This window comes from Nicotiana sylvestris, chromosome 12, assembly GCF_000393655.2.
Source record: "Nicotiana sylvestris chromosome 12, ASM39365v2, whole genome shotgun sequence".
Taxonomy (NCBI): Eukaryota; Viridiplantae; Streptophyta; class Magnoliopsida; order Solanales; family Solanaceae; genus Nicotiana; species Nicotiana sylvestris.
The window spans coordinates 50,914,659-50,941,910 of record NC_091068.1 but is presented as its reverse complement, the minus strand read 5'-3'; the positions used below and the strand labels follow the sequence as shown (position 1 = coordinate 50,941,910).

General features: G+C 39.6%; 1 protein-coding gene and 1 pseudogene across 1 annotated transcript; both read left to right on the top strand.

Moving 5' to 3' along the window:
* Positions 1 to 2,904: 2,904 nt before the first annotated feature.
* On the top strand, positions 2,905 to 23,570 carry LOC138883022 (uncharacterized; annotated as a pseudogene).
* Positions 23,571 to 24,810: 1,240 nt separating this feature from the next.
* LOC104241434 (uncharacterized) lies at positions 24,811 to 26,327 on the top strand. The gene is made up of 3 exons (XM_070163678.1): positions 24,811 to 25,036; positions 25,219 to 25,886; positions 26,013 to 26,327. The coding sequence occupies exons 1-3, from the start codon at positions 24,811 to 24,813 to the stop codon at positions 26,325 to 26,327; spliced, it is 1,209 nt and encodes a 402-aa protein (XP_070019779.1).
* The last annotated feature ends 925 nt before the right edge of the window (positions 26,328 to 27,252 follow it).

The window sequence follows — 27,252 nt, the reverse complement described above, 5'->3', positions numbered from 1 at the left end:
AGCTTCTTAATTTGCCGTAATATATTTAGGATCTACTATGCATAATGGATGTGTAGTTACTTAAAAAATGGAATTTGGTTTATTAATTTCAGAGGTGTTTTCTAGTTTAGTGGTATCTATGTTTATCCAAGGTTGCAAAATTTTTACTTGAATATGTTCAAAGGGGCTGTTGGTATAATTTGGACAACCTATGAGTCAATCATGTTGCTGCAAGGATTCGGCCTTGAAATCCCTGCGTGGCCATTACATTGTGTCATTGGATTGCGCTGGCATTGGTAACATGATACTGAGCTCCATTTGGGCCCAGGATTTAGATAGTATCTGGATTCATTAGTAATTAAAATAAGGTAGGATGATGGGCTCAGGTTTGAGCCTAAACTGGGCAGCCTTGTGTTAATTAAATCATCAGTCTGTTAATTGAAGAAGTATAAAATTGGGTGTCGGGATTACTGCTGAATGAGATAGGAATCTGGGTAATCGGGAGAATGAATGGGTTGAGTTTCGGTCATGTTATGCATTGGGCGTAATATCAACTTCATTTTCTTTCTTCATTTACACTAGTAAGGATGATTATTCGTATTCAAATGTTGAATATTGTTTGGTTTATTAATTATGCGAGTTTACTTTAAGTGGTTTGGGCTAGTCCATATAATAAAATTTGGGTGTTGTAATGCCATGATAAACGTCATTTAATTGTTGGAATTCCACATTTCAAGCCTAAGGCTCAAGAATGCAAATGGTAGTTATTATCGTAAATGTATCTACTTTAGTGTAAAGCTAGTTAGTCTTGTAAAGGACTGTTCAATTAATGAGTAATTAAGGCTGCAAATTAAGTAGTAAGCGCAGTTTCATACTCATTAATTGAACAGTTTCATAGGTGGGAGCGAATTAACTAATTAATGTAAGAATTTAATTAAGTCATGCCGAACAAAAATGACAATCGCGTGACCCTCGCTCTAATTAAATTTTAACTAAATTTTAGAATTCGTCGTTCATCAAAACTCCATGACACTCGCGGAGATAAAACGCGTAGTTGCTTTAGGCGCGTATTTTAATCCTAAAATCGGGTGCACATTTATGTGACCCAAATCCATCTTAACAACGTTAAATAAAATAGGTCTCGGATCGCGGGTGCATTTCATGTGGCATGATTACGGGTTCCAAAATTAAGACCAACGTATGCATTTGTGCAACATCGGGCAAAACAATCTTAATTTTAATAAAATATTATCGTGGTTGTGTACGTGTTCGCATGACATAATTACGATTCTAAAAGCAAAATCGGAGAACGCGTAATTTTGGCCCAATTTTCTCAACATTAATAAAGCGTTATTAATCATGGACACGTACGCGTGACATGATTTTTGACGCGCCAAATAAATGGGTATATGTGCGCATAACCTGTTTCAAGATAATTTCCTTAATTAAAAAGCGGTTTAAAGTTAAAATTGCACATATGTTCAAATTGGTCTAAATCAGATAATTAAGCCGAACATAACAGTAGAGCGACCGTGCTAGAACCACGGAACTCGGGAATACCTAATACCTTCTTCCGGGTTAACAAAATTCTTTACCTGGATTTCTGGCTTGCGGACTGTAATACAGAGTCAATATTTTCCTCGATTCGGGATTCTAACCGGTGATTTGAGACACCATAAATTATCCCAAGTGGCGACTCTGAATTTAATGTAAGTAATCCCGTTTCGATTGTCCTTTAATTGGAAAAACTCCCTTACACTCCTTCCCGGGGATATAGTGAAAAAAGGAGGTGTGACAGCTCTGGCGACTCTGCTGGGGACCAAACCCAGAATCCCTGGTTCAGGGTTCAAGAATTTGAGCTTAGAATAATTGTTATATTTGGCTTTATTTTTTTTATCTAGTTTTGTTCACATGTTTGTGCTTAATGTGCGAAATTTTGCTTTTTACCGCTTTAATATTATCTGAACTGTATATATAAACTGTTACGAAACCCTTCTTCTTTCTGAGTCTTCTGAATTTATGGTGAACACGTGCGCGTGACCCACTTTTTTGTTAGAAGTCATACCAAATAGAACGAAGTTGGGCCAAGTAACTAGGCCGGGTAGACTTTCGTGCTCCCGGTACGTTGCCCCCACTTCGGCTCAAGCTGTCCACTTGGGTAAGCCAGGTCTAGAACAGTATACCCCAGATTTTATACTTAGAATAACTCAGCTTCATGTCGGATCCCTAGTAGGAACGTTTGTTTGCATCATGTGCATTTGACTTTGGAGACTCAACACAGGGGTTGGGTCTGTCTAGGACAGGTGCACCCGAAATGAAAAGATCATCCTGATGCATCTTACTTGCTACTTGTGCATTCATTTGTTTCGGATTTGCATGTTGACCAGCTTATAGGAAAAGTTAGAAAAGGAAAATCAATGTGAGAACCGAGAAAGAAAATTGGCTGTTTTCGAAAAAAATAATTTCCAAAATAGTTTGAAATTCTGAAAAGGAAAGGAAATGTCGTGTTTCTTTTAAAAATGGTTTTATTATTTCGAACTACGTAAGTTTGATTCTTACCGGATGTGAGATACGTAGGCAACCCACATCGGGCCCAACTATTTAAAATAAATAAATAGATAATAAATAAATAAAAAATGTGGGTACCTAAATGTCGTTTTGTTATAAGTAAGGCGATATCATTCTTGTCCAAAATATGCCGAATGTCCCCAAAAGGGCGCCGGAAGGCTGTTTTTGCAAGAACAACCGCCTTTGGTCGTTTTTTTTTCAAAAAAAAAATAAAAAATTGCCGGCTAGTAAACACAACCTTTAAATCTTCTTCATCGAAGTGTTTTTTTTATATGAATTTTTTTAGAAATATTAATGATTTTTTCAAAATGAGTCTTGATTTTGGGTTTTTAAATTAAAATCACTCACATGTACAAAATGAGCACCATCCAAAACCCACCGTTCAAAGATGTAGATGAGTTTCTATTTCGGCTTTAGATGTGGTGGTATGAGTTAGGAGAAGATGGTCAGAAATGGGTCATTAAGTATTTGGGAGCTCTCACAGATATTATGAAAGTTAAACCACGCGATGATTTGATTACGGCGCTAGTGACTTTTTGGGACCCTGTTCACAATGTCTTTCGCTTCTCTGATTTCGAGCTTACTCCCACATTAGAAGAAATAGCTGGATATTCCGGTTTTGATGGAGATTTGAGAAACCAGAATCTTATATTCCCAAAGGCTCCCTCAGTACGCAGATTCTTTGGTCTTCTGAATATCAGTAATCAAATCAGAAAAAGCAACGTTGTCAAAGGGTGTTGTTCTTTTAGCTTCCTATATTCAAGGTTCGAAAAGCCGGATGGATTTGAAATTCATGAAAAGGGCCTTACTAACAAACAAAATAAGGACACCTGGCAGATTCACCGACGCTTTGCTTTCATGGTAGCTTTTCTAGGAATCATGGTCTTCCCAAACAAAGAGCGGACGATTGATATTCGCATAGCCAGAGTCATGCAAGTCCTCACTACCAAAGAACATCACACTCTTGCCCCGATCATTCTCTCAAACATTTATCGGGCGTTGACTTTGTGTAAATTCGGGGCAAAATTCTTCGAAGGTTGCAATATTTTGTTGCAAATGTGGTTGACTGAACATCTCCAACATCACCCCAAGTTCATGCAGTATGGTCCAAGCAAGGACAATTTCATCGAGAGTTATGAAGAAAGAATAAAAGATTATAAATCTCCAGAAGGAGTGGAAGCCTGGATATCCCATTTAAGATCTTTAATAGCAAGTCAAATTGAGTGGACTTTGGGATGGCTCCCGGTAAGAGAGGTGATACACATCTCAACCTTGAAGAGTTATTTGCTGATGTTGGGTTTAAGAAGCATCCAGCTGTATGCACCACAGAGAGTTCTAAGACAGCTGGGGAGATACCAAGTGGTGCCTGATGATGAAGATTTGAGTGCGCAAGTGATTAAACTACACCCCGAAGCCACTCTCCCTAAGGCTTTAATCCAGCAGATTTGGAATGGTTGTCGATACTTGAAAGATAATACCCAAGTTCCAGATCCGGTGAAAGGTGAGATAGATCCAGGTTATGCTAGGTGGTTTGAGAAAAGATCTCGTGTGGATGATGTACCAGAACCCGATCCCAGAAGGCCCATAAAAAGGCCGCATGTTCAAGCCTTTGATGATAAAATCCAAGTACGGTTGGCTTGGGGTGAAAAAGAAAAGGGGTACAAAGCAACTATTCATGCCTTAGAAAAAAGCTTGAGGAACTTCAATTTTGAAAAAGACGTACAAGCACAAGAAACAGAAGGTGAAAAGAAGAGTCTGATTAGCGAGAATAAAACTCTCCGCGCTCAGTTTCAACAGATGAAGAAAGCCTCTGAAGCGCCAGTGAGAAGTTGGAAAGATCAGAAAATCATTGCCAATCTGATGGAAAAAATGCAAGATTATGACTCCATCTTGACAAAGACTGAAAAGGCGTTAGACAAAGCTAAGGAAAAAGTCATACAGTTCAATGAGGAGGCCAAATCTAGTAAGGAACGCCAAGTAATAAGATTCGAAGAAGACATGGCTCAATTCAAGAAAGAGAAGGACCATTGGATATATTCAGAAGCTCAACTCCACGCGCAGTTGGAAGAAATGAGAAGGTACAATAGAGAACATCAGCACGCAGATATTGATAGGGAGAGAGCCCAGGAAAGACTCTATCAGGCCAGACTTCTAGCTCAATTGGAGTCAGCTTTATATCGCGAAGACCACATAAGAGATATAGCCACCACTCGCCAACAGCAATTGCAAAACCAAGATCAGAAACTCCAGGACTTCAGAGCACAAATCCATGATTTGGTTGTTTACACCTCTCAAAGTTATGTGAACTGCCAAGGGATGGATTATGAGAGGTTCTTAGAGCATGCACCTACTTTTGCTTGTCATCTTGCAATGGAGTTAGAGAGGATATATCGTACACTAGGAGGTCAGCCGGGTCAAGCTCCACCATGAGCAGATGTTCCAGTGATTAAAAGCAAAAGATTGTGAAGTGAACCGTGGTCATAGTTGTTGGAACTTCTCATATAATAGTCATGTTTTAGTTTAAGTCCATGTTGAGTCTTTTTAAACCATTTTTCTTAAAAGTATTGTCCAAATGTAATGTCATTTTTGTCTTTGTAATGTTTCGTTTGTTAAAAATAAATAAAAGTAATAATAATTGTTTTCACCAGAACTACGCTCAGTTTGATTCATGCAGGGTCATGATACGTAGGCAATCTTCATAAGATTCGACCACAACCAAAAAGAAAAGAATAAAATGAAAAGGGGAGGGAAATAAAAGATAGGCGTGAGTGACAATAAAAGGGAAAGGTCAGGAAAAGTTGGGATGACACAAGCAACCGAGTAAATACATGATAGAAAATGGTTATTTTCCTAGGTGCATTGCATCCCAACGTGTAATTGCATATGTGTTAAACTCTAAAAACTAACAAGTTTGTTGTTATTCTCAGAGAATTCAAGCAGTTAGTTTATCTAGAGTATACTGGCACATTATCATTACCAAACCAGATCAAAAGGACCAATACCAGAATCATGTCTACCCCGGATGTCGACACAAGTGTTGAGGTAGAAGAGTTGGACGTCAGTAAAATGAAAGAGGAGATGCTCAAACTTAAGCAACAGATGGCCGAGATGTATCAGGCCTGGTCTAGAGGACAATCACCCCCAGCTTACCCTGCTAACCCTGCTTTCACTCCACCAACGGCTCAAACTCAAGATCATCCTGCCACCGATCTATCACCGAGCTTTCCCATTTACCAGCACTACCGGGGCACCACTTCTCAAACACCACAATCTCCACCCCGTAAACCAATTCCATACCCTCCTCCACCAGTAACTTCTGTCTTCGTAGCACCTCCACCAGCTACACTGCACAAATCTCCTAGCGAGCCTATGTTCCAGGCCCAGGACAACCAATACTACCCCTCGGAGCCCACTTTCAAAGATCCAAAAACCCATTCCTATACTCCTCACTTTGACCTCCCGATAGAAGCTGATAAACCAGTCAAAATACCGAACATGAGGAGATGTTCAGGAAAGTTAAAAGCCTAGAACAATCGTTCAGAGACATGCGGGGGTTAGGAGGGCAAGTCAGCGTGGCCTACAAGGACCTATGTCTGTTCCCAAATGTGCGATTACCAGCAGGTTTCAAGATGCCCAAGTTTTATCTATACAACGGGCACGACGATCCAGTAGCCCACTTGAAGGGTTTTTGCAGCAAGATGAGGGGAGATGGAGGAAAAGATGAATTGTTAATGGCTTACTTCAGTCAGAGTTTGACTGGATCAGCATTGGAATGGTATACCCGCCAAGACCGTGGGAGATGGTACACATGGGATGATCTGGCGCAAGCATTTGCTTGTCACTTCCAATACAATCTTGAGATCATTCCAGATCGACTGTCCTTGACTAAACTTGAGAAGAAGCAGAGTGAAAGCTTCAGAGAATATGGTTTCAGATGGAGGGAGCAAGCAGCAAGAGTAGATCCCCCAATGAAGGAAAGTGAGATGGTAGATTACTTCCTACAGGCTTTGAAACCTACTTACTATGGCCATTTGGTCTCAGCTGTGGGAAAGTCATTCAACGAAGTAGTAAAGATGGGGGGAATGGTAGAAGAAGGCCTCAAGTCGAATAAAATCATGAGCTATTCGGCTATCAAAGAGACTACTCAGGCTATTCAGGGCGGCATATGAGGGATTGGGAAGAAGAAGAGAGAGGAAGCAGCAGTGGTTGATTCAGGAACTTGGTCCGGATCCAGAGGTTCATTTTACCACTACAATCAACCTCGACCCAACCAACAAACTTATCACCACAATCCACCCCAACACTACTATCCCCCACCAGAACCTCATTTTTTCGTCCACCATGCACAAGCATACAACCAACCTCCTACCCACGCTCAATGGCGTGCTCCTGTCCTACCAAATACTTATCCACATCCACGAGCCTACCAAAACACTCCAGGGCCAAGTTTTAGGCCTAGTCAAGCACTCAAGGTGAAAGGTTGCAGAAAAAGAAAACCTTTACTCCATTGGGAGAATCATACACCAGTCTGTTCCACATGCTAAAACAGCTAGATATGCTAAGGCCGATACAGTCCAAACTGCCAAATCCTCCTCTAAAGAATCTTGACTATACTGTCAGCTGTGAGTATTGTTCTGGTACTCTGGGTCATGATACAGAAAAGTGTTGGCACTTGAAAAGTGCGATACAGGAGCTTATTGATACCAATAGAATTGAAGTTCAAGCTCCCAAGCACCCAATATCAACAGGAATCCGATGCCAGCCCATCAGGAGGCAAATGTGATCGAAATAGTGCATGCGGAGGGGGAACCCAAGAAGCCATCACAGACCGTCATGATGATTCGTTCTAGTGGAGTCAAGACAGATGAACAATCAGCAGATGAGAAGTTGGTGCTCAAGCAGAGCAAAAAGAGTGTTGAGCCATCGGTGGCAGTAGAGAAGGGGTCTTTAAGCAGAGTTACAACGAAACAGGGAGGGGTAAAGGTGATTGTATCGGGAGCAGCCAGCAAACCCATCATAATCGTGGAAGGAGCCCGCGCAGATCGGGTTATTATCAAGCCAGTAACCCAGTTACCAATAATCAATAGCAAGGCTATTCCATGGAATTACGAACGGGTAACGGTGATGTATAAAGGGAAGGAAGTCAAAGAAAAAATCTGTGAAGTATAGGGTTTGACTCGCTCGGGAAGGTGTTTTACTCCCGAGGAGTTAAGAAGAGCTAAAAATAATCCAGCACTAATAAAGAAAGTCGTAACTGAAGAAGAAGCAGAAGAATTCTTGAGGAAGATGAAGCTACATGACTACTCTATCGTGGAACAGTTAAGAAAGGCGCCCGCTCAAATTTCCCTATTGTCATTATTGATCTATTCGGATGAGCACCGTCAAGCTTTAATGAAGATCTTGAATGTGTCACACGTTCCCGATAAGATCTCCGTGAATCACTTGGAAAAAATAGCCAACAAAATCTTCGAAGCAAACAGAGTCACATTTTCTGATGATGAATTGCCTGTAGAAGGTACTGAGCACAACAGAGCTCTTTACCTCACATTAAAATGTGAAAACTCTGTGATGACCCGAGTATTGGTTGACAACGGGTCAAGCACAAACATCTATCCTCTCTCTACTTTAAGCAAGTTGAAAATAGAAGATGAGAGGATCCATAAGAACAGTATTTGTGTGCGGGGATTTGACGGCGGAGGTAAAGATTCGGTTGGGGACATAGTGCTGGAGTTGACGATAGGGCCAGTTGAGTTCACAATGGAGTTTCAGGTGCTGGATATAGCTGTTTCCTATAATTTACTGCTGGGTCGACCATGGATCCACGCCGCTAAAGTAGTCCCATCAAAACTATACCAGGTAGTCAAATTTGAATGGGATAGACAAGAAATAGTTGTGCATGGGGAAGACAGTTTATGTGCTCGCAGCAATGCCATTGTACCAGTCATTGAGGTGGAAGATGACCAGGGACCATGGGTCTACCAGGTTTCTGACTCGATGTTGGTAGAGAAAGTTTCGGAGGGGAAATACATTCCAAATCCAAAGATAACCGCCGCATCAGTCATGGTAGCCTATGAGATGTTAAAGAATGGTTTTGTACTAGGTAAAGGTTTGGGATCATTTTTGCAAGGCATCATACAGCCGGTATCTCTTCCCGAAAACTTGGGAACATTTGGTTTGGGATTCAAGCCCACTGCCGCAGACATAAGAAAGGCTAGAAAGCTAAAACAGAAGGTATGGGTCCTTCCAAAGCCAGTCCCACGTCTTTCCAAATCATTTGTCAAGTCCGGTACCAGAAGTCGTCCGGTAACAACAATTCCCAGTTCTATGATTAATCCTGACGAGGAGTTAATTGAAAGATTTGAAAAGTTGTTTGATAGTGTGAACATGGTGGAAAGTGGTGAAGGTCCTAGCAACGCAGAAATTCAATTCGTTGGGCCAGAAACAAAGCTTAATAATTGGAAAGCCACTCCTCTCCCCATTCGAAAGGAGTCTTGGTAGTTTATTTTGATTTTCCTTCAGTTTGTCTGGATCATACCAGGGTTGTAATCCAAATTTTTTTCTTTCAGTCTGTTTGAAGTGTGCAAACCTTGTTTCATTCAATGAAATGCAGTTTCCCCTTCTTTATCATTCCTGATAGTTTTTCTTTTGTTTTTCTTTTCTTTTCTGTACAGTTCTTTTTACGCTGGCTCTAGTGATATGGCATGCATAAGGAATCCTCAGCCCAGTCTTAAAAATCAATCTAATTCCGAAATAACAGTTCAAGAAGTAGATTGTGATTACGAATCAGAATACGATGAAGATGAGGCCTTCGAAGAGATTAGTAAGGATTTAATTCACTTCGAAGAAAAACTCAAACCTAACCTGAATGATACAGAAGCCGTCAATTTAGGAGACACAGATAATATCCGAAAGACTAAAATAAGTGTTCACCTCGAGCCAAAGATTCGGGAAGAGTTAATTAAAGCACTCATCGAATTCAAAGATGTTTTTGCATGGTCATATGACGACATGCCGGGCTTGAGCACCGATTTAGTGGTCCACAAATTGCCCACCGATCCAGTGTTTCCTCCCGTCAAGCAAAAGTTGAGGAAATTCAAAATTGATATGAGTGTGAAGATTAAAGAAGAAATCACCAAGCAGTTGGATGCAAAGGTCATTCGGGTCACTCGATATCCTGTTTGGTTGGCTAATGTCGTACCTGTGCCAAAGAAGGACGGCAAGATCAGAGTATGCGTCAATTACCGCAATCTCAACAAAGCAAGTTCGAAGGATAACTTCCCACTACCCAATATCCATATTTTGATCGATAATTGTGCCAAGCATGAGATAGGATCTTTTGTGGATTGCTATGTCGGGTATCATCAGATTCTAATGGATGAAGAAGATGCAGAAAAGACGGCATTCATCATGCCATGGGGAACTTATTGCTATCGGGTAATGTCATTTGGTTTGAAAAATACTGGGGCAACTTATATGAGAGCAATGATTACAGTGTTTCATGACATGATACATAAGGAGATTGAGGTATACGTGGATGATGTGAACATAAAATCAAAGCATCAGGCCAACCACGTTGGGGATTTGAGGAAATTCTTCTTAAGACTTCGCAGGTACAACCTCAAGCTTCACCCTGCCAAGTGCGCGTTTGGTGTTCCATCCGGAAAGCTGTTAGGATTCATAGTCATTCGGCGAGGCATCAAGTTGGACCCATCAAAGATCAAATCCATCCAAGAATTTCCACCTCCTAGGAACAAGACTGAAGTGATGAGTCTGTTAGGGAGGTTGAACTACATCAACAGGTTTATTGCTCAGCTCACAACAACTTGTGAGCCTATTTTCAAATTGCTGAAGAAGGATGTTGCGGTCAAGTGGACTGATGAGTGTCAATAAGCATTTGATAAGATAAAAGGATACTTGTCAAACCCGCCCGTACTGGTTCCGCCAGAACTAGGAAGACCTTTGATTCTTTACTTGACAGTCTTGGAAAATTCATTTGGTTGTGTACCGGGGCAGCATGACATTACCGGCAGAATGGAACAGGCTATCTACTATCTTAGCAAGAAGTTCACGGCTTATGAGGTTAAGTACACTCATCTGGAAAGGACATGTTGCGCCCTAACTGGGGTGGCTCAGAAATTGAAACATTATTTGTCATCCTACACTACTTACCTCATTTCGCGCTTGGATCCGTTGAAGTATATCTTTCAAAAGCCTATGCCAACAGGGAGACTTGTAAAGTGGAAGATATTTCTCACAGAGTTTTACATCATTTATGTCACTCGGACTGCGATGAAAGCCCAAGCATTGGACGATCATTTTGCCGAAAACCCGATCGATGAAGATTACGAGCCATTAAGAACTTATTTTCCCGATGAAGAAGTGATGCATATCGATGAACTAGAGCAAATTGAAAAGCCAGGCTGGAGACTCTTCTTTGATGGGGCTGCCAACATGAAAGGAGTCGGAATAGGAGCTGTGCTTATTTCTGAAACAGGGCATCACTATCTTGTTACGGCTCAGCTTTGATTTTATTGCACCAACAATATGGCTGAGTATGAAGCCTGTATTTTGGGTCTAAGGCTAGCTGCAGACATGGATATCCAGGAAGTCTTGGTCTTGGAAGACTCGGATCTCCTGGTACATCAAATTCAAGGAGAATGGGAAACGCGAGATTTGAAGCTCATACCATACCGACAATGTTTGCATGATCTTTGTCAACGGTTTCGATCAGTAGAGTTCAGGCATATTCCAAGGGTCCATAATGAGGTCGTCGATGTTTTGGCTACCCTGGCATCAATGTTGCACAATCCAGACAAAGCTTATGCCGATCCTCTGCATATTCAAGTCCGAGATCAGCATGCTTACTGTAACATGATTGAAGAAGAACTTGATGGCAAACCATGGTTCCACGATATCAAGGAGTACATCAGAATGGGGATATATCCAGTGCAAGCCACGGGGGATCAAAAGAGAACAATTCGACGGTTGACAAATGGATTCTTCTTAAGTGGAGGAGTTTTGTATAAGAGAACACCAGACCTTGGATTGTTAAGATGTATAGATGCTAGACAAGCTACGGCTGTCATGTCCGAAGTACATTCGGGAGTCTGCGGACCACACATGAATGGATATGTATTGGCGAAGTAAATTCTCCGAGCAGTCTATTATTGGCTTACCATGGAGAGATATTGTATCAAATTTGTACGCAAATGTCATCAGTGCCAGATACAAGGAGATTTGATTCATTCTCCACCATCAGAATTGCACACAATATCGGCACCATGGCCCTTCATTGCTTGGGGCATGGATGTCATTGGACTAATTGAGCCAGCAGCATCCAACGGGCACAGGTTCATTCTGGTAGCCATTGATTATTTCACCAAGTGGGTTGAGGCCAAAACTTTCAAATCAGTGACCAAGAAAGCAGTGGTTGATTTTGTTCACTCAAATATCATCTGTCGATTCAGAATCCCAAAGGTGATCATCACAGATAATGGTGCTAATCTTAACAGTAACTTGATGGAAGAAGTATGTCAACAGTTTAAGATTACACATCGCAATTCTACCCCATATCGTCCCAAGGCGAATGGAGCAGTCGAGGCAGCCAACAAAAACATAAAGAAGATACTTTGGAAAATGGTAGAAGGTTCGAGGCAATGGCACAAAAAATTACCATTTGTGTTGTTGGGATATCGCACTACTGTTCGCACTTCGGAAGCTGCAACTCCTTATTTGTTGGTATATGGCACTGAAGCAGTAATACCTACAGAAATTGAAATCCCTTCCCTTCGGATTGTCGATGAGGCTAAGATTGATGATGATGAGTGGGTCAAAACCCGTTTGGAGCAGTTGAACTTGATTGATGAAAAAAGATTGGCAGCAGTATGTCATGGCCAGTTATATCAAAGAAGAATGGAAAGAGCATACAACAAAAGGGTGTGTCCCCGAAAGTTTGAAGTGGGTCAGCAAGTGCTGAAACGTATTATTCCACATCAGGTTGAAGCAAAAGGCAAGTTCGCCCCGAATTGGCAAGGGTCATTCATTGTGACCAGAGTATTATCCAATGGCGCTATATGTTTAATAGATATCGAAGGAAAATGCGTAGACATGGCCATCAATTCCGACTCGGTCAAGAGATATTATGTATGATTTCTTTGTTACAATTGTTGATTTTTTGCACTTGGCATTGTTTCAAAGATTGGAATGATGAAGGTAATTTGTTCTGCTATCTAAACACTTTACCCTTTGTCTCCCCCCTTTTGAGCTGCATTTGTTTCTTTCGTACCCCTCTTTTGGAATCAATAACAAAAAGAAAAGGAAAAGAAAGAAAAAGAGAAAGGAAAAGAAAGAAAAAGAGAAAAGAAAAGAGAAAGTATAACAACAAGGAAATTCAGGTGTGAACTACGTTTGACCTGATTCCTGTTAAGGATACGTAGGCAGCCTCATGGCTCGGTCATAGTAAAATAAAATATCAAAAGATCCTCAAGCAAGAAACTGAGGCAGAAGTTGTACTTGTAATAAGAAATGTGATTCCAAGAGTTGTAATTGTAAACCCATGTCAAATTGTTTTGAGCCTTCGATACCCTTTTCTTTCTAACCCCATCCAAAAGCCCACATTACGGTCCAAAGAAAGACCTTCCGATCAGTCTTCGAGAGATGCCAATTTGAGCAAATAGAGGTGATTCATATCAGGATAACACTCTGGTCCAAGTAGGAAAAATAATGAAAATTAGAGAGTCTTATGGGTGAAAACCCTCACGGGCACCATGAGGCGACGAAAGCTGAGAGAAAGTAAAAATGAGAGAGTCTTATCGGTGGAAACCTTCGCGGGCACCATAAGGCGACAAGGAATTGAGGAACAAACAAAGGAGAGAGGTTTGCCGGTGAAAACCCTTCAGGGCACCGCAAGTCGAACAAGGTTCGTAAGTTGGCAGAAAGTAAAATTGGGTTGTGGAAATCTTGGAAAACAAAGTAAAACAATTGGAAAGGAGATTGGTTAAATAGACTGGGCTGATTAATCCAAAATGCATACCATGATCATTGGTGCCAGTGACTCCACTTAGATAAGTTCTTTGTTCCTATCTCCAACAGTCATCCAAATTTGGATCTTTTTCTTTATTCTTAATTCTCAAAATCATCGCATTTCATTGCTGTTAATTTTTACTCCTCTAAAGTTATTCCAAGGTTAGCCTGGTTCCAACAAATAAGAAAGAATGTCAAAGTGTACTGCTAGATTCAAAATTGCACAAACCAAAATACGGCTAGGACATGCTGGAGATAATATGATGAAAAATGAGACATAGGGTATAAGCAAAAGTGGAATCGTGGAATGGTTCAGTAATGTCATGGGATATATACAAGTTCAGATAGAAGGGTCAAAAGTGAAAATGACAGTTGGGGATCCTGCAGTTGAGGATCAGTCATGAGGTCAAAACAATCCTTTTGACCAGTTCAATGCAGTCTGTTGAGGCAAAGCAGGGCAAAGAGAAAACCCTCCCCAGCAAGGATGCCACAACTAACCACCACGTTTTGAACTGACAAGATTTTCTTTGATTTGAAACAGGGGCAAAGATGGCATTTGTTTCAGGAAGCACCCTGTGAGGGAAGCAAGTACCATACAGGATTGATCGTATAAATTTTCAGGACCCTCCTGGAAAATGGGACTTAGCTTTAATTCAAAACATTTATGAGTACAAGATCTAGCATAAGCTCTACTTCGTGAAAATATAAGTTGGTTTGAATTTTTCATTTTTTTAAAGACAAGACTCAATTCGAAACTTCAGGACCCTCCTGGAAAATGGGACCTAGGTTAAACCCTAAAACAATCATAAGTAGTAAATATAAGACAAATGTGCACCAAAAGGAATATAAGTTGGCTTCAAAGTTCGCGTAAGAGTTGTCAGAACCCTCCTGGATAATGAAACATAGTTTAAAACTGGTTTAGATAACAAGATTTAGCGGAAGTCATGCCTTTAAAAGATATAGCTTAGATTTAAAAATTGTCGTTTAGTTAAGAGTTGTCAGGAACCCCCCTGGATAATGGGACCTAGCTTTCAAATTCTTATTAATATTTGGTAATATGCTTTAGTTTAACACTCACAGATGCGCCCAGTTACCAAACTGGGGCAGAAAACTCCTTTTTGTTTTGTCTATTTTTGTTGAAGTCAGGCGTCCACCTAGAGAACAAGGAACAACAGTCGAAGCATCAGCAATCAGGCGTCCACCTGGAGAACAAGGAAGAATAGTCGAAGTATCATCAATCAGGCGTCCACTAGGAAAACAAGGAACAACAGTTGAAGTATCAGCAATCAGGCGTCCACCTGGAAAACAAGGAACAACAATTCAAGTTTCAGCAACCAGGCACCCACCTGGAAAACAAGGGAGTACAATTCAAGTTTCCACTTTCAAGTTCTTACTGATTTAGTTTACACTCACATATATGCCCAGCTACCAAACTGGGTCAGAAATTTTTCTTTGCTTTTGTCTATTTTGTTGAAATCAGGAGCCCCCTTGGAGAACAAGGGAATACAATTCAAGTTTCAGCAATCAGGAGCCCACCTGAAGAACAAGGGAATACAATTCAAGTTTCAGTAATCAGGAGCCCACCTGGAGAACAAGGGAATACAACTCAAGTTTCAGCAATCAGGAGCCCACCTGGAGAACAAGGGAATACATTTCGAGTCTCAACAATCAGGAGCCCACCTGGAGAACAAGGGAATACAATTCAAATTTCAAGTAGTCAGGAGCCCGCCTGGAGAACGAAGGGAAGAAGCAATTCAAATTTCAAATAATCAGAAGCCCGCTTAGAGAATAGAGGAAAGGAAACAATAGTCAAAGGAAGACATTTAAAGGGTCGGCAATCAGGTGCCCGCCTGGAGAAGAAGGGAAGGCATTTCAAAGAATACCATTCAAGTCAGCCACAAAGGAACTTACGAGGAAGATACAAGTTAACGAGGCAACATTACTCACAAGATCAAGTTTGAAAATAAATCTTTGTAAAGCATAGATTATAGCTTAGTCTAGTTTCTTCATTTTTGTCATGGTGTAATAAGGAGGTCAGTAGGCAGTATCAGCAGCAGCAACAACAGTAACAGCAAAACCGCAACTTCATGGTAGTCCCAGCTACCAAAACTTCCTGAACTACATTGACCTGATTCCTTTATATCCAAGGATATGTAGGAAACCTTTGAATCAGAGGTTCGGTCAAATCTTTCAAAAAATGCTTCCCACAGAGTGTTCAAACAGGCAAAAATCGCTCGTATCCGCTCACTTTATCTTTGCACGAAAACTCTTCGTGTTTCCGGACAAAGAGGGGCAGCTGTGAGCACATGATTTTTGCCTCATACGAATTACTCCAAGAGAATTCCTAAAGTTAGGTCTTTTCTTTAATTATGTGTTATTTTTTTAGGATTTATTGTGTGATTTCCCTGATTGTTTGCATATATTTGTGTGCATGTTTAAATTTATTAATGCATTAAAAATACAAAAATATAGTGTTTGCATTTAAGATTTGATTTTTACATTTTTTGGAATTAATTAATAATTAGGTGTTTTACAAAAATAAAAATTCAAAAAATAATAATATATTTTTGTAATTTTAGTAAAATTGTGTGATATTTCTTTTAAGTTGGCATTTAATTATTTGTGATAATTATTAGTTGGAGTTAATTAGTATTTTTAAGTTAATTTGGTGTTTTTATAATTTAATTTAGGATTTTGGTTTTAATTTTTGAGAAAAAAAAGGGGAAGAAAAGAAAAGGAAGAGAATTAAATCAGATTTGGGCCAAATTCAAGCTAATTTAAGAAGCCCAAAACCAAAACCCAGCCAAAAACCAGCCCAGACCCGTCCCATCCCGGTCCGCCCTTACCAGAACCAAACGACGTCGTTTGGACACGCTTTGATCAGGGCCGTCAATTTTATTTGATCGAACGGCCCAAAGCCTTGCCCATAACCCGTATCTGACCCATTTCATATGAGACCGATCCGGTCTTCAGCTTAGTCAAACGACATCGCTACATTTAGTCAGATGATCCAAGTCGTTGATCTCGTTTGATCGAACGGCCTGGATCCAATTCCACCCCAGTATATATACATCCAAACAAACCCCGCCCCCTCAGAACCCACCCCCCATCTCATCTATCGTCTCCCTCACCCCAAACCCTAGAGACCAGCCGCCACCATTCCCCACCGCCTTCCGGTGGCGGCGCCGGCTCCGTTCCCCTCCAAAATCACACCCCAGAACTACCCCAACCCCCTCTTTCCAAATCCCCGATCTGTTTCCCTCGAATCACCCTAGTACTTCTCGAATCTTCAATCGAAGTTGTCCGGTCCCAAAATATCCCGACCCTAGCCTACCCAATCGACCCCAATTTAACACCACACAACCCCCATGACTCCCTCATACCAAATCCATCAATGGTTTCCTTCGAATCTGACCAGAACTCGTTGAATTTCAAATCTAGGTTCAAACCTAAAAGTTCACAATCAGTTTCCGTTGAGCCTGAGGACATGCAACGATCCAAGTCCCTAGTTTTGTGATTATAAGTTTGACTCACTACAAAAACCGATGTTGTTCATTTGTTCTTGATAAAGAACAAATGATTAGCATCAGTTTGGGGTGAGTCACAGTGTCAAAGCCAAACCCAAGTTCGAGCCTGTTCGGTGAGTTCTGTCTTAATCTTTGTTTAATTATATTAGTTTTATTCTGATATTCGTCTTCCTCATCTCTTTTTCTTTTCCTGGTCAATTTCAAATGAAATTCGATCAGTACTCTACTATAGATTATTATGTTCACTATTTGTTTCATTAAGATTGTTTTCGTAGATTTTGTTTCGTATAATTGGGATATCAGTAGACTTTGAAATCGTATTTCGTTTAATCACTTAGTCAGAGTAATTAGGATCAGTGCAATAATTTGGTTTAAAATTCTTGTTTAATTGTGTCGATAAGAAATGATTAATATAAGTAATTCAAGTGTTTACCTACTTAAGAAGTTTCTAGTGGATAGTAGGGTTAGGATTGCACTAATGGATTAAATAATTAAGTGGATTATTGAGTGGACAATGGAGTGGAGGATTAAAGAAATGAAAAGTTAAATTGGTAGTGGAAAATGCACTAATTGAATGCCCATTTAAGGGAGCTGAAATTCAGACAGAAGGGGGAGGAGAGATTCTAGTACTTTGAAAATACTGAAATATACATATATAGAGAGATTTAAGTGAAAAAATCCAAAGAAATATACCAACGGTTGAACTGCTATTGTTTCAATTGAATTTTGAGTCATACTCAATTTCTTTCTACTTCCTGAAACTACTTTAACTCATTTGAGTGGAAATGGATTGATTCTTTGGTAATTGAGTGTCTGTTGGTTCAAAGTTTTGCTAAAAGTGCACTGTTCCGTCAAGTTTCATAAGCTGAATCTACTATTTAACTGATTAAATCTGGGCTAGTTGCTGCTGTCGTAGCTGATCTTTCATTTTTCTGTTGTGTTTTGCTTTTCCAGGTATTTATCTCACCTTCCAAAGTATGAGAATGAATAATTTTGAAGATTGGTTCCTTTAAATAGAAATTTGTACCAATGCCTTTTGTTATTCAAATATTTTCTGCATTTTTCTGAAACTGTTTAGCTTAGCACCTTATTATATTTTCTCCTGTTTATTTTAAGTATGGACTGTTGTAGTATTATTGGATGGAAGTTCATTGTGGGGCATCAAAAGGGGCATAAAAGGTCATGTTAAATGTTTGGCAATGTTTGAAAGTCGTAAGTATCTAGGAGATTGGATAATTAGTACATTTGGTGATTAGCATGTATGCCTGCTTCTATATTTATATTGTTGAAAAGAGTGTGTTCAAAGTTAAGTTGTAAATGTGATCCATGTTAGAAAGTAGAGATATGATTATATAGTTAGTTGTTTCAGTAGTGTTTTCATTTTTAATATGTGAATAACATCTTGTGAATGTGTTTCATGGCTGTGGATTGCATGATATTCATTCCAATCCATCTTTGCAGTAGTGTAGTGAGTTTGATCTAAATGTACCTTCCATTAAACATGTATTAAGTAAGAGCTTCTTAGTTTGCCGTAATATATTTAGGATCTACTATGCATAATGGATGTGTAATTACTTAAAAATGGAATTTGGTTTATTAATTTCAGAGGTATTTTCTAGTTTAGTGGTATCTATGTTTATCCAAGGTTGCAAAATTTTTACTTGAATATGTTCAAAGGGGTTGTTGGTATAATTTGGACAACCTATGAGTCAATCATGTTGCTGCAGGGATTCGACCTTGAAATCCCTGTGTGGCCATTACATTGTGTCATTGGATTGGGCTGGCATTGGTAACATGATTCTGGGCTCCATTTGGGCCCAGGATTTAGATAGTATCTGGACTCATTAGTAATTAAAATAAGGTAGGCTGATGGGCTCAGGTTTGAGCCTAAACTGGGCAGCCTTGTGTTAATTAAATCATCAGTCCGTTAATTGAAGAAGTATAAAAGAATAGTCATTTAGTTGGGTGTCGGGATTATTGCTGAATGAGATAGGAATCCGGGTAATTGGGAGAATGAATGGGTTGAGTTTCAGTCATGTTATGCATTGGGCTTAATATCAACTTCATTTTCTTTCTTCATTTACACTAGTAAGGATGATTATTCATATTCAAATGTTGAATACTATTTGGTTTATTAATTATGCGAGTTTATTTTAAGTGGTTTGGGCTAGTCCATATAATAAAATTTGGGTGTTGCAATGCCATGATAAACGTCATTTAATTGTTGGAATTCCACATTTCAAGCCTAAGGCTCAAGAATGCAAATGGTGGTTATTATCGTAAATGTCTCTATTTTAGTGTAAAGCTAGTTAGTCTTGTAAAGGGCTGTTTAATTAATGAGTAATTAAGGTTACAAATTAAGTAGTAAGCGCAGTTTCATAGGTGGGAGCGAATTAACTAATTAATGTAAGAATTTAATTAAGTCATGCCGAACAAAAATGACAATCGTGTGACCCTCGCTCTAATTAAATTTTAACTAAATTTTAGAATTCGTCGTTCATCAAAACTCCATGACACTCGCGGAGATAAAACGCGTAGTTGCTTTAGGCGCGTATTTTAATCCTAAACTCGGGTGCACATTTATGTGACCCAAATCCAAATCTTAACAACGTTAAATAAAATAGGTCTCGGATCGCGGGTGCATTTCATGTGGCATGATTACGGGTTCCAAAATTAAGACCAACGTATGTGTTCGTGCAACATCGGGCGAAACAATCTTAATTTTATTAAAATACTATCGTGGTTGTGTATGTGTTCGCATGACATAATTACGATTCTAAAAGCAAAATCAGAGAACGCGCAATTTTGTTCCAATTTTCTCAACATTAATAAAGCGTTATTAATCATGGACACGTACGTGTGACATGATTTTTGACGCGCCAAATAAATGGGTATATGTGCGCATAACCCGTTTCAAGATAATTTCCTTAATTAAAAAGCGGTTTAAAGTTAAAATTGCACGTAGGTTCAAATTGGTCTAAATCAGATAATTAAGCCGAACATAACAGTAGAGCGACCGTGCTAGAACCACGGAACTCGGGAATGCCTAATACCTTCTTCCGGGTTAACATAATTCCTTACCTGGATTTCTGGCTTGCGGACTGTAATACAGAGTCAATATTTTCCTCGATTCGGGATTCTAACCGGTGAATTGGGACACCATAAATTATCCCAAGTGGCAACTCTGAATTTAATGTAAGTAATCCCGTTTTGATTGTCCTTTAATTGGAAAAACTCCCTTACACTCCTTCCCGGTGGTGTTGTGAAAAGAGGAGGTGTGACACTTAGTACCAACACACCACCATGTACATGGAATGGAGTCTGATCCTGGCCAGATCGGCTAAGTTATCGCACCCCAATGTATGCGGGTGGATATAGAAACACAATACCACCATGTGTGTGGCATGACGTTCGATCTTCGCCCGATCAGCTCGGTCGTCTTACCATAATGCCATATGGGTCGAGTCCTTACAAATTATCCATTCATCCTAATCTAGAGGAAATAATATTAACATATCATAACAGAAATTTATCCCTCAACCGTCTCTTACACCGGCACGAGTAGTTTCGAGCTTGGGCATTTATAACCCAGCCGTTCTCGGTGATAATGATACTCCCAAAAAAATTCAATATATATGTACATATGAAAGAAATAAATATGCATCACATATTCTTTCATTAAACCTTTCATTCTATTGGCACGTTTGGCCACACATAATAATCTTAATTTTTGGCACGATGGTCGCACTCATGCTTCAAACTTACATTCTTTCAATTTCAAGGATAATCATAAGTCATAAATATCAAGAACATTTGGAAATTAGGACTTTAAATACATGAGGAATAAGTGTCTCAAACACATTGAATTTCCTTCCCAAAGAGAGAGCATAATGATTTGCAATTGAAACATGAATTCAAGTGATAAGCATTAGATGTAATTACCATATTTGAAACATTTTTCAAATGATAGGGCAATTGGAACATGACTTGAGTGCATAAGCATTCAGATAAATCAATTGTTAAAGGCAATGCAGAACGATAAGATTATGGATTCTAATTTTATAGGAGGAATATAGCCGACATACCTCAATTGAGATTTTCTTAGAATTACTACAATGTACTACTACTCTTAGCAAATTCAATCAACAGAAAGTTCGAATATAAGGTTCATAGCGGAATTCCTTCGCCCTACAACCAAATACGAACAAAAATTTACCCATGACAGTTCAACAACCTCCATATCACCTCCATCGATGCATGCATGCCGAACGTCACATCCCCAAATCAAGAACCACACCTCATATTCTTCTCATACACCCCATATTTTGAAATAGAAGGCTTATGTCTATCGATCACCATCCCATAAGACACAAATGGTACAATCCATACTTAAACCCATTACAAACATTACATGAAATATCAGGGGCAAAAAATTACCCAGTTGTTTGAAGACCTAGTGAGTAGCTTCCTTGAATCTTCAAAATTGAGCAAGAATTAAGGAGTAAAATGGTTGGAGCTTCCTCATCTGTCTAAGATACTTTGAACTCTCTAACATAGCCGTTTATGCATTCCAAAATAACCCATGATGCCTTTTATTAAAATACAGTTGGGTAAAATTTCCCAAAATTTAACTCTCTAGGCCTAGTCTACGATCGCAGATGGGACCGCGAAACAGGTATGTGGTCCGTGAAGTGGACTACGAAATGGTTCTCCAAAATTGGGCTGGCCTGATCAAATTTGCAGCCAATTTTTTGGTTTGCGTACAATCCCGTAGTCACACATTAGACCACAAAACATCCTCCCAAAATTCCCCATGTTGATATGTAAAACATAAGCGGTCTGCGAAATAAATTTGCGGTCACATATTGGACTGCAAAGTGGCCTTCAAAATTGAGCTTCTTCTGGTCAATCTGTGATGGTTCTACGATCAACGGAACAGATCTGTGGTCACAAAATAGACCGCATAATTGCCATTTTCTGCAAAAACTTCCACGAACTCCACAATGCATTACACAACCCAAAAAGTCTGTATTACAAGCCTACGCCAGCATCCTGAAACCAGGTGAAACTTACAAATTAATACAACCCATACGAATACAAGTCCAACAGTACAAGTTTCATCCCAAACTGACTTTGAATTGTTGTTTAAAACCCATATATTCACTTTAGAAAAGTTTTGACAAAAATTCCCCAATTTCCCTTTTGAGATTCATCAGTCAAATGCCAAAAAAAAGAAGTAGATAGAATCATGAAAATAATCACAACCTAGTCAAGAACACTAACCCCAATCCAAATAGAGAAAATCGTCCAAATCCGAGCTCCCAATCTCAAAATATGGTAAAATAAGTAAAACCTTCAAATATAATATCTCATATGCACTATCATATAGTAACCTACGTAAAACCCTAAACCCAAACCAAAAAGTGGTCGTGTGCTTTGTTCTCTCTCCTCCAAAAGGCGATTTTGGGTGATCTTCAAGAGAACGCCGGCGACCAGCCTTTCATGGCCTCCACGTCCGGCGCCCAGCCTCCTACAGGGGCTAGGGTGCCTCCCCAACCTCCCCCCCACCATCGCCCAACCATCCACGACCATAAACAACAATCCCCAACCTATGGATTATTCAAAACTTCTAAAACCTACCACCATTAATGCCCCCATGCAAACCCTAACTATGCTACCATAGAAACCTATTGAGTTCCTTCATGGAGAACCAGTTGTGAAGTGGAATAAACAAGAAGTAAAGCAATCCATCGTACAACAATGGCTGCAACTTGCAGTTCTTGGGAAATTTTTGCATGGAAAGCCTGTTATTGGTGAATTACGTAAAGTGATTCCAATTCAATATGAGATTAAGGGTTATTGTTCAGTTGGTTTGATTGAAGATAATCATGTGTTGATTAGGCTGTCATTATTGGAGGGTTATGTTCATCTTCTGTCAAAGCCAGCTTTTTATTAAAGGCTCAATCAGACATATGGCAAATGCATTATACAAAATGGAATCCATAGTGGACGCCTGATGATGAGACTCCAATTGTCATAGCTTGGATTAGCTTTCCAGAGCTTCCTTCAAACCTCTTTAGTAAGGAATGTGTATTTTCATTAGCTTGTGTAGTTGGTAATCCATTACATGAAGACCTAGCAACTTAAAATGGAACTAGACCTAGTTGTGCTAAGGTGAAGGTAGAAGTTAACTTGTTAGGTAAGTTCCCTCATCGTATTAAGATTGTGGAAGAAGCTGATGAATCTGGGCCAGAAGAGTTTAAATGAATTAGGATTAAGTATGATTATATGCCAAAATATTGCAAGCCTTGGAAGAAAGAAGGGCATAGTGAAGCAGAATGCTGGGTAATTCATCCTGAATTACACAAGAGATTTGATGAAGATGTTGAGGATCAAGGCAATGAGAAGATAGTTGTGGCGAGTACTAAAGCAATTGGTACAACTGCAAAATTCAACAAAGGTTCTGTCAAGTAGAAAGGTAGTTGGTGAGCCTGCTACTAATCATGCCAAGCAAGAACGGATACAAGCAAGGAAGAACAAATACCAACGGAATAATATGGGTCACATTGTTGATAACAAACAAGAAAAGGAAGCTGATAATGGTAAAGGGAAGGCCAAACTTGAGGAAGTAGCAACCAAGAACAAGTTTAATGCACTAAAGGTTGAGGAAGTTCATCAACCTACTTTACAAATTACTGAAGGCAAAGGTGAGGATTATAGCAATGGTAAGAAGAAGGAACATGGGGAAAAGCAATACAAGAAGGGCCATGAGAAGGAAAAGGAAGGGAACGTCGGAGTGTCAAAACCTAATCTTAAGGCTTTTGGGGTTAGGGTTGGAAAGGATGCTAATAATAAACCATCTGGAGAAGGTAATCAACAGGAACTTAAGCATGTAAAGAAGGAAGCAATTGAGAAAGTGTTGGAAGATCAGCATAATGGAAACTTAGCTATGGCTAATTCTATTGTTCCTAGTGATAAAAGTATTGAATACATGGCTAATAAGGAATCCACAATTGACTGGGTCCATAGAAGGTTTGGAACTAGCAAAGAGAAGCTAAGGCAACTCTATGGGACTACAAACCAATCATTTCAAAATATTCCATCTCAAACATTTACAGATTTTGGGCAGCCTAAGGACCTTGATAACGTAAACTCAACAAAGGTTATATGTAATGATGCAATTGAGGCGGAGGATGATCATCTAGGAAGGACAAAGACAATAGGAGACAAGGTGAGAGACAACAGCCAACCTAGCAATAGGCTGGCGACGCCAGGCTTCCCAGGCGTTAGGCTAGCGACGCAAGGCCTAAAGCCAGGTACCCCAAGCGTTAGGCTGGCGACGCCAGGCCTGGTGCTAGGGTCACCTGATGAGGCAGCTACAGGAAACCCTATTCCTAGTGAAACCGGAGAGATTTTGGCCTATGTAGATGGTGCTTCGGCGTATGCATTGGAGAACAAACTTGATGGAAACCTTAATGAGAAGGTTAGTGATGATACAGTAGGGTTATACCAAAACATAGGCAATGGAAAGGGTGGTGATATCAATAGACCACATATTTCTGAATAGACTGTTACAACAATTCCTGGGCTAGGCAGTGTCAATGAGCAGCAATTCAAAATGATGCATGTTGTTACTTCTTCTATGGAAAATAGCAAGGAAAAGTCTAATGAGTAGGCAATTGTTCCAAGAGCATATGGGGTAGAGGAAGTGCCTATGGAATCTGGCACTGATCAAATTATGCAGCTACATCTTAACGTTCCACTGAAGACTCCTCTACAACATTTACATGATTTAGTTACACACAATGTGGCACCAAGTGATGAAGACTTATTGAGACAAAATCCAATGGAGGATGAAGGAGATGATGAATCAACAGCAGAAAACTTCAAACGGGTAGCTAGGGAAGGGGATCTATCACCTACAGCTAGTGCTAAAGGAGGTAAGAAAACAAAGAAGAATCAGAGTATAGAGCCATAACAACCTTCAAGAATTATGCCTAGGAGGGCAGCTTCTCTATCTAAATGATGATCAAAACATTAATATGGAACATAAAGTCTGTGAATACACAGCAGACCTCTTATAGTGTGATCAACATGAATAGAGAGCATAACTTTTGTGTAGTTGCATTGATGGAGCCTTTTCAAAAGAAGGGATTCATTGATAAATATAGAAAGAGGATGAATATGGAGACTACTTATGCAAATATTAATGGGCAAATATGGTTGTTCTTTGATGCAGTGGTGGAATGGGAATTAGTGGAGGATACTGAGCAACAGGTGATTGTGAAAGTGTTTCACCATGACTTGGGGCAGCACATGATGATGACTTTTGTTTATGCAAAATGTTCAGTAATGGAGAGGTTAGAATTGTGGGATCATTTGTATTACCTAGAAAAAGATATGGAATTTTCATGGTTGGTGGGATGGGATTTTAATGTGGTATTGCATGAAGATGAGAAGATATGGGGACTTCCAGTACACCCTCCTGAATATGAGGATTTTGCATTTTGTGTAAATTCTTGTGGTTTGTTTGAACAAGGTTATAAGGGAAGTCCATTTACATGGTGGGATGGGAGACCCAATGATAAGTGTATATTCAAGAGATTGGATAGGATTTTTGTTAATTTTCAATTTCAAAACATGTTGCCAACTATTGAAGTTGAGCATCTAATCAGAACTAGATCAGATCATGCACCATTGCTAATGACATGTGGGGATCATACTACTAATTTTGTTAAGCCGTTCAGGTTCTTGAACTTTTGGACAAAGCATGCTACATTTATGAAAGTGGTGAGGCAGAATTGAGAAGTTGATTTCATAGGGGATCTTTTCTTGATGTTCAAGCAGAATCTCAAAAGGGTGAAGGCAGCACTTTCAAGATGGAGTAGGTAAACATTTGGTAATATCTTCAAGCAGTTGGCTATTTTGGAGGATATTGTTAGGGTGAAGGAGATGTTGTTTGAAGAAGAAACTACAATTGAGAATAGGATTGTGCTTCAAAAGGCTCAATATGAATTGAAGAAATACTTGAGTATTGAGGAGCAGTATTGGAAGCAAAAAGCTGGGATGACTTGGTTTGTTGAAGGAGATAGGAATACAAGTTTCTTTCACAATCATGTCAATGGCAAAAGAAAGAAATTGCAACTGAAGAGGATCAAGAATGGCAGTGGGGTATGGATTGAAGATCAGGAGCAATTGGCTACAGTTGCAGTGGACTTCTATCAAAAATAGTTCACAAATAAAGGTGATGCTTCTGACTTTTCCCTGCTCAATAATGTACCTTCCATAGTGACTATGGATCAAAACTTGGAACTTAGCAGAATGCCAACACTTGAAGAAGTTAGAACAGCAGTTTTTGAGCTTAGTGGGGAGAGTGCTAGTGGTCCTGGTGGATTCACTGCCTGTTTTATCAATCATGATGGGATGTTATTAGTGCTGACATTCACAACATGGTGCTACATTTCTATGGAGGAGCTGCATTACCTAAATCCATTACTCATACCAATCTTGTGTTGCAGCCAAAGAAACCTAGAGTAGAGACCTTTTCTGACTTAAGACCTATTAGCTTGAGCAACTTAATTAACAAGGTCTTGTCTAGGGTGTTACATGATAGATTGGAGGGATTTCTACCTTCTCTGATATCTCCAAACCAATCCAAATTTGTGAAGGGAAGGAGCATATTTGAGAACATCTTATTGACCCAAAAAATTATCTCTGATATAAGGCTAAAAGGAAAGCCAGCTAATGTGGTGATCAAGCTTGATAAGGCTAAGGCTTATGACAGGGTTTCATGCAAGCATTTATTGCATGTGCTGAGGAAGATGGGATTCTCTGAACATTTCATCTACATGGTGTGGAATTTGGTGTCAAATAATTGGTATTTAGTGTTGGTGAATGGGCAGGCTTTAGGGTTCTTCAAGTCAACAAGGGGTGTGAAGTAAGGGGATCCTTTATCTCCAGCTTTGTTTATATTGTCAGCTGAGGTACTTTCCAGGTCTTTGAATAAGCTCTTTGAAGACAAGTCATTTGTGGGATTTGGAATGCCTAAGTGACTTGATCCTTTAAACCACTTGACATATGTTGATGATATTATAATCTTTGCATTTGCTCATCCTCCCTCTTTGAGCATGATTATGGTAGTATTGGTAAGCTATGA

Coding starts and splice junctions, on each gene's coding strand:
- LOC104241434 (XM_070163678.1), top strand. CDS start 24,811: ATGGAATCTGGCACTGATCAAATTATGCAGCTACATCTTAACGTTCCA. Junction 25,037..25,218: donor TACAGCTAGTGCTAAAGGAG/GTAAGAAAACAA, acceptor ACTTTTGTGTAG/TTGCATTGATGGAGCCTTTT. Junction 25,887..26,012: donor ATGCTACATTTATGAAAGTG/GTGAGGCAGAAT, acceptor ATCTTCAAGCAG/TTGGCTATTTTGGAGGATAT.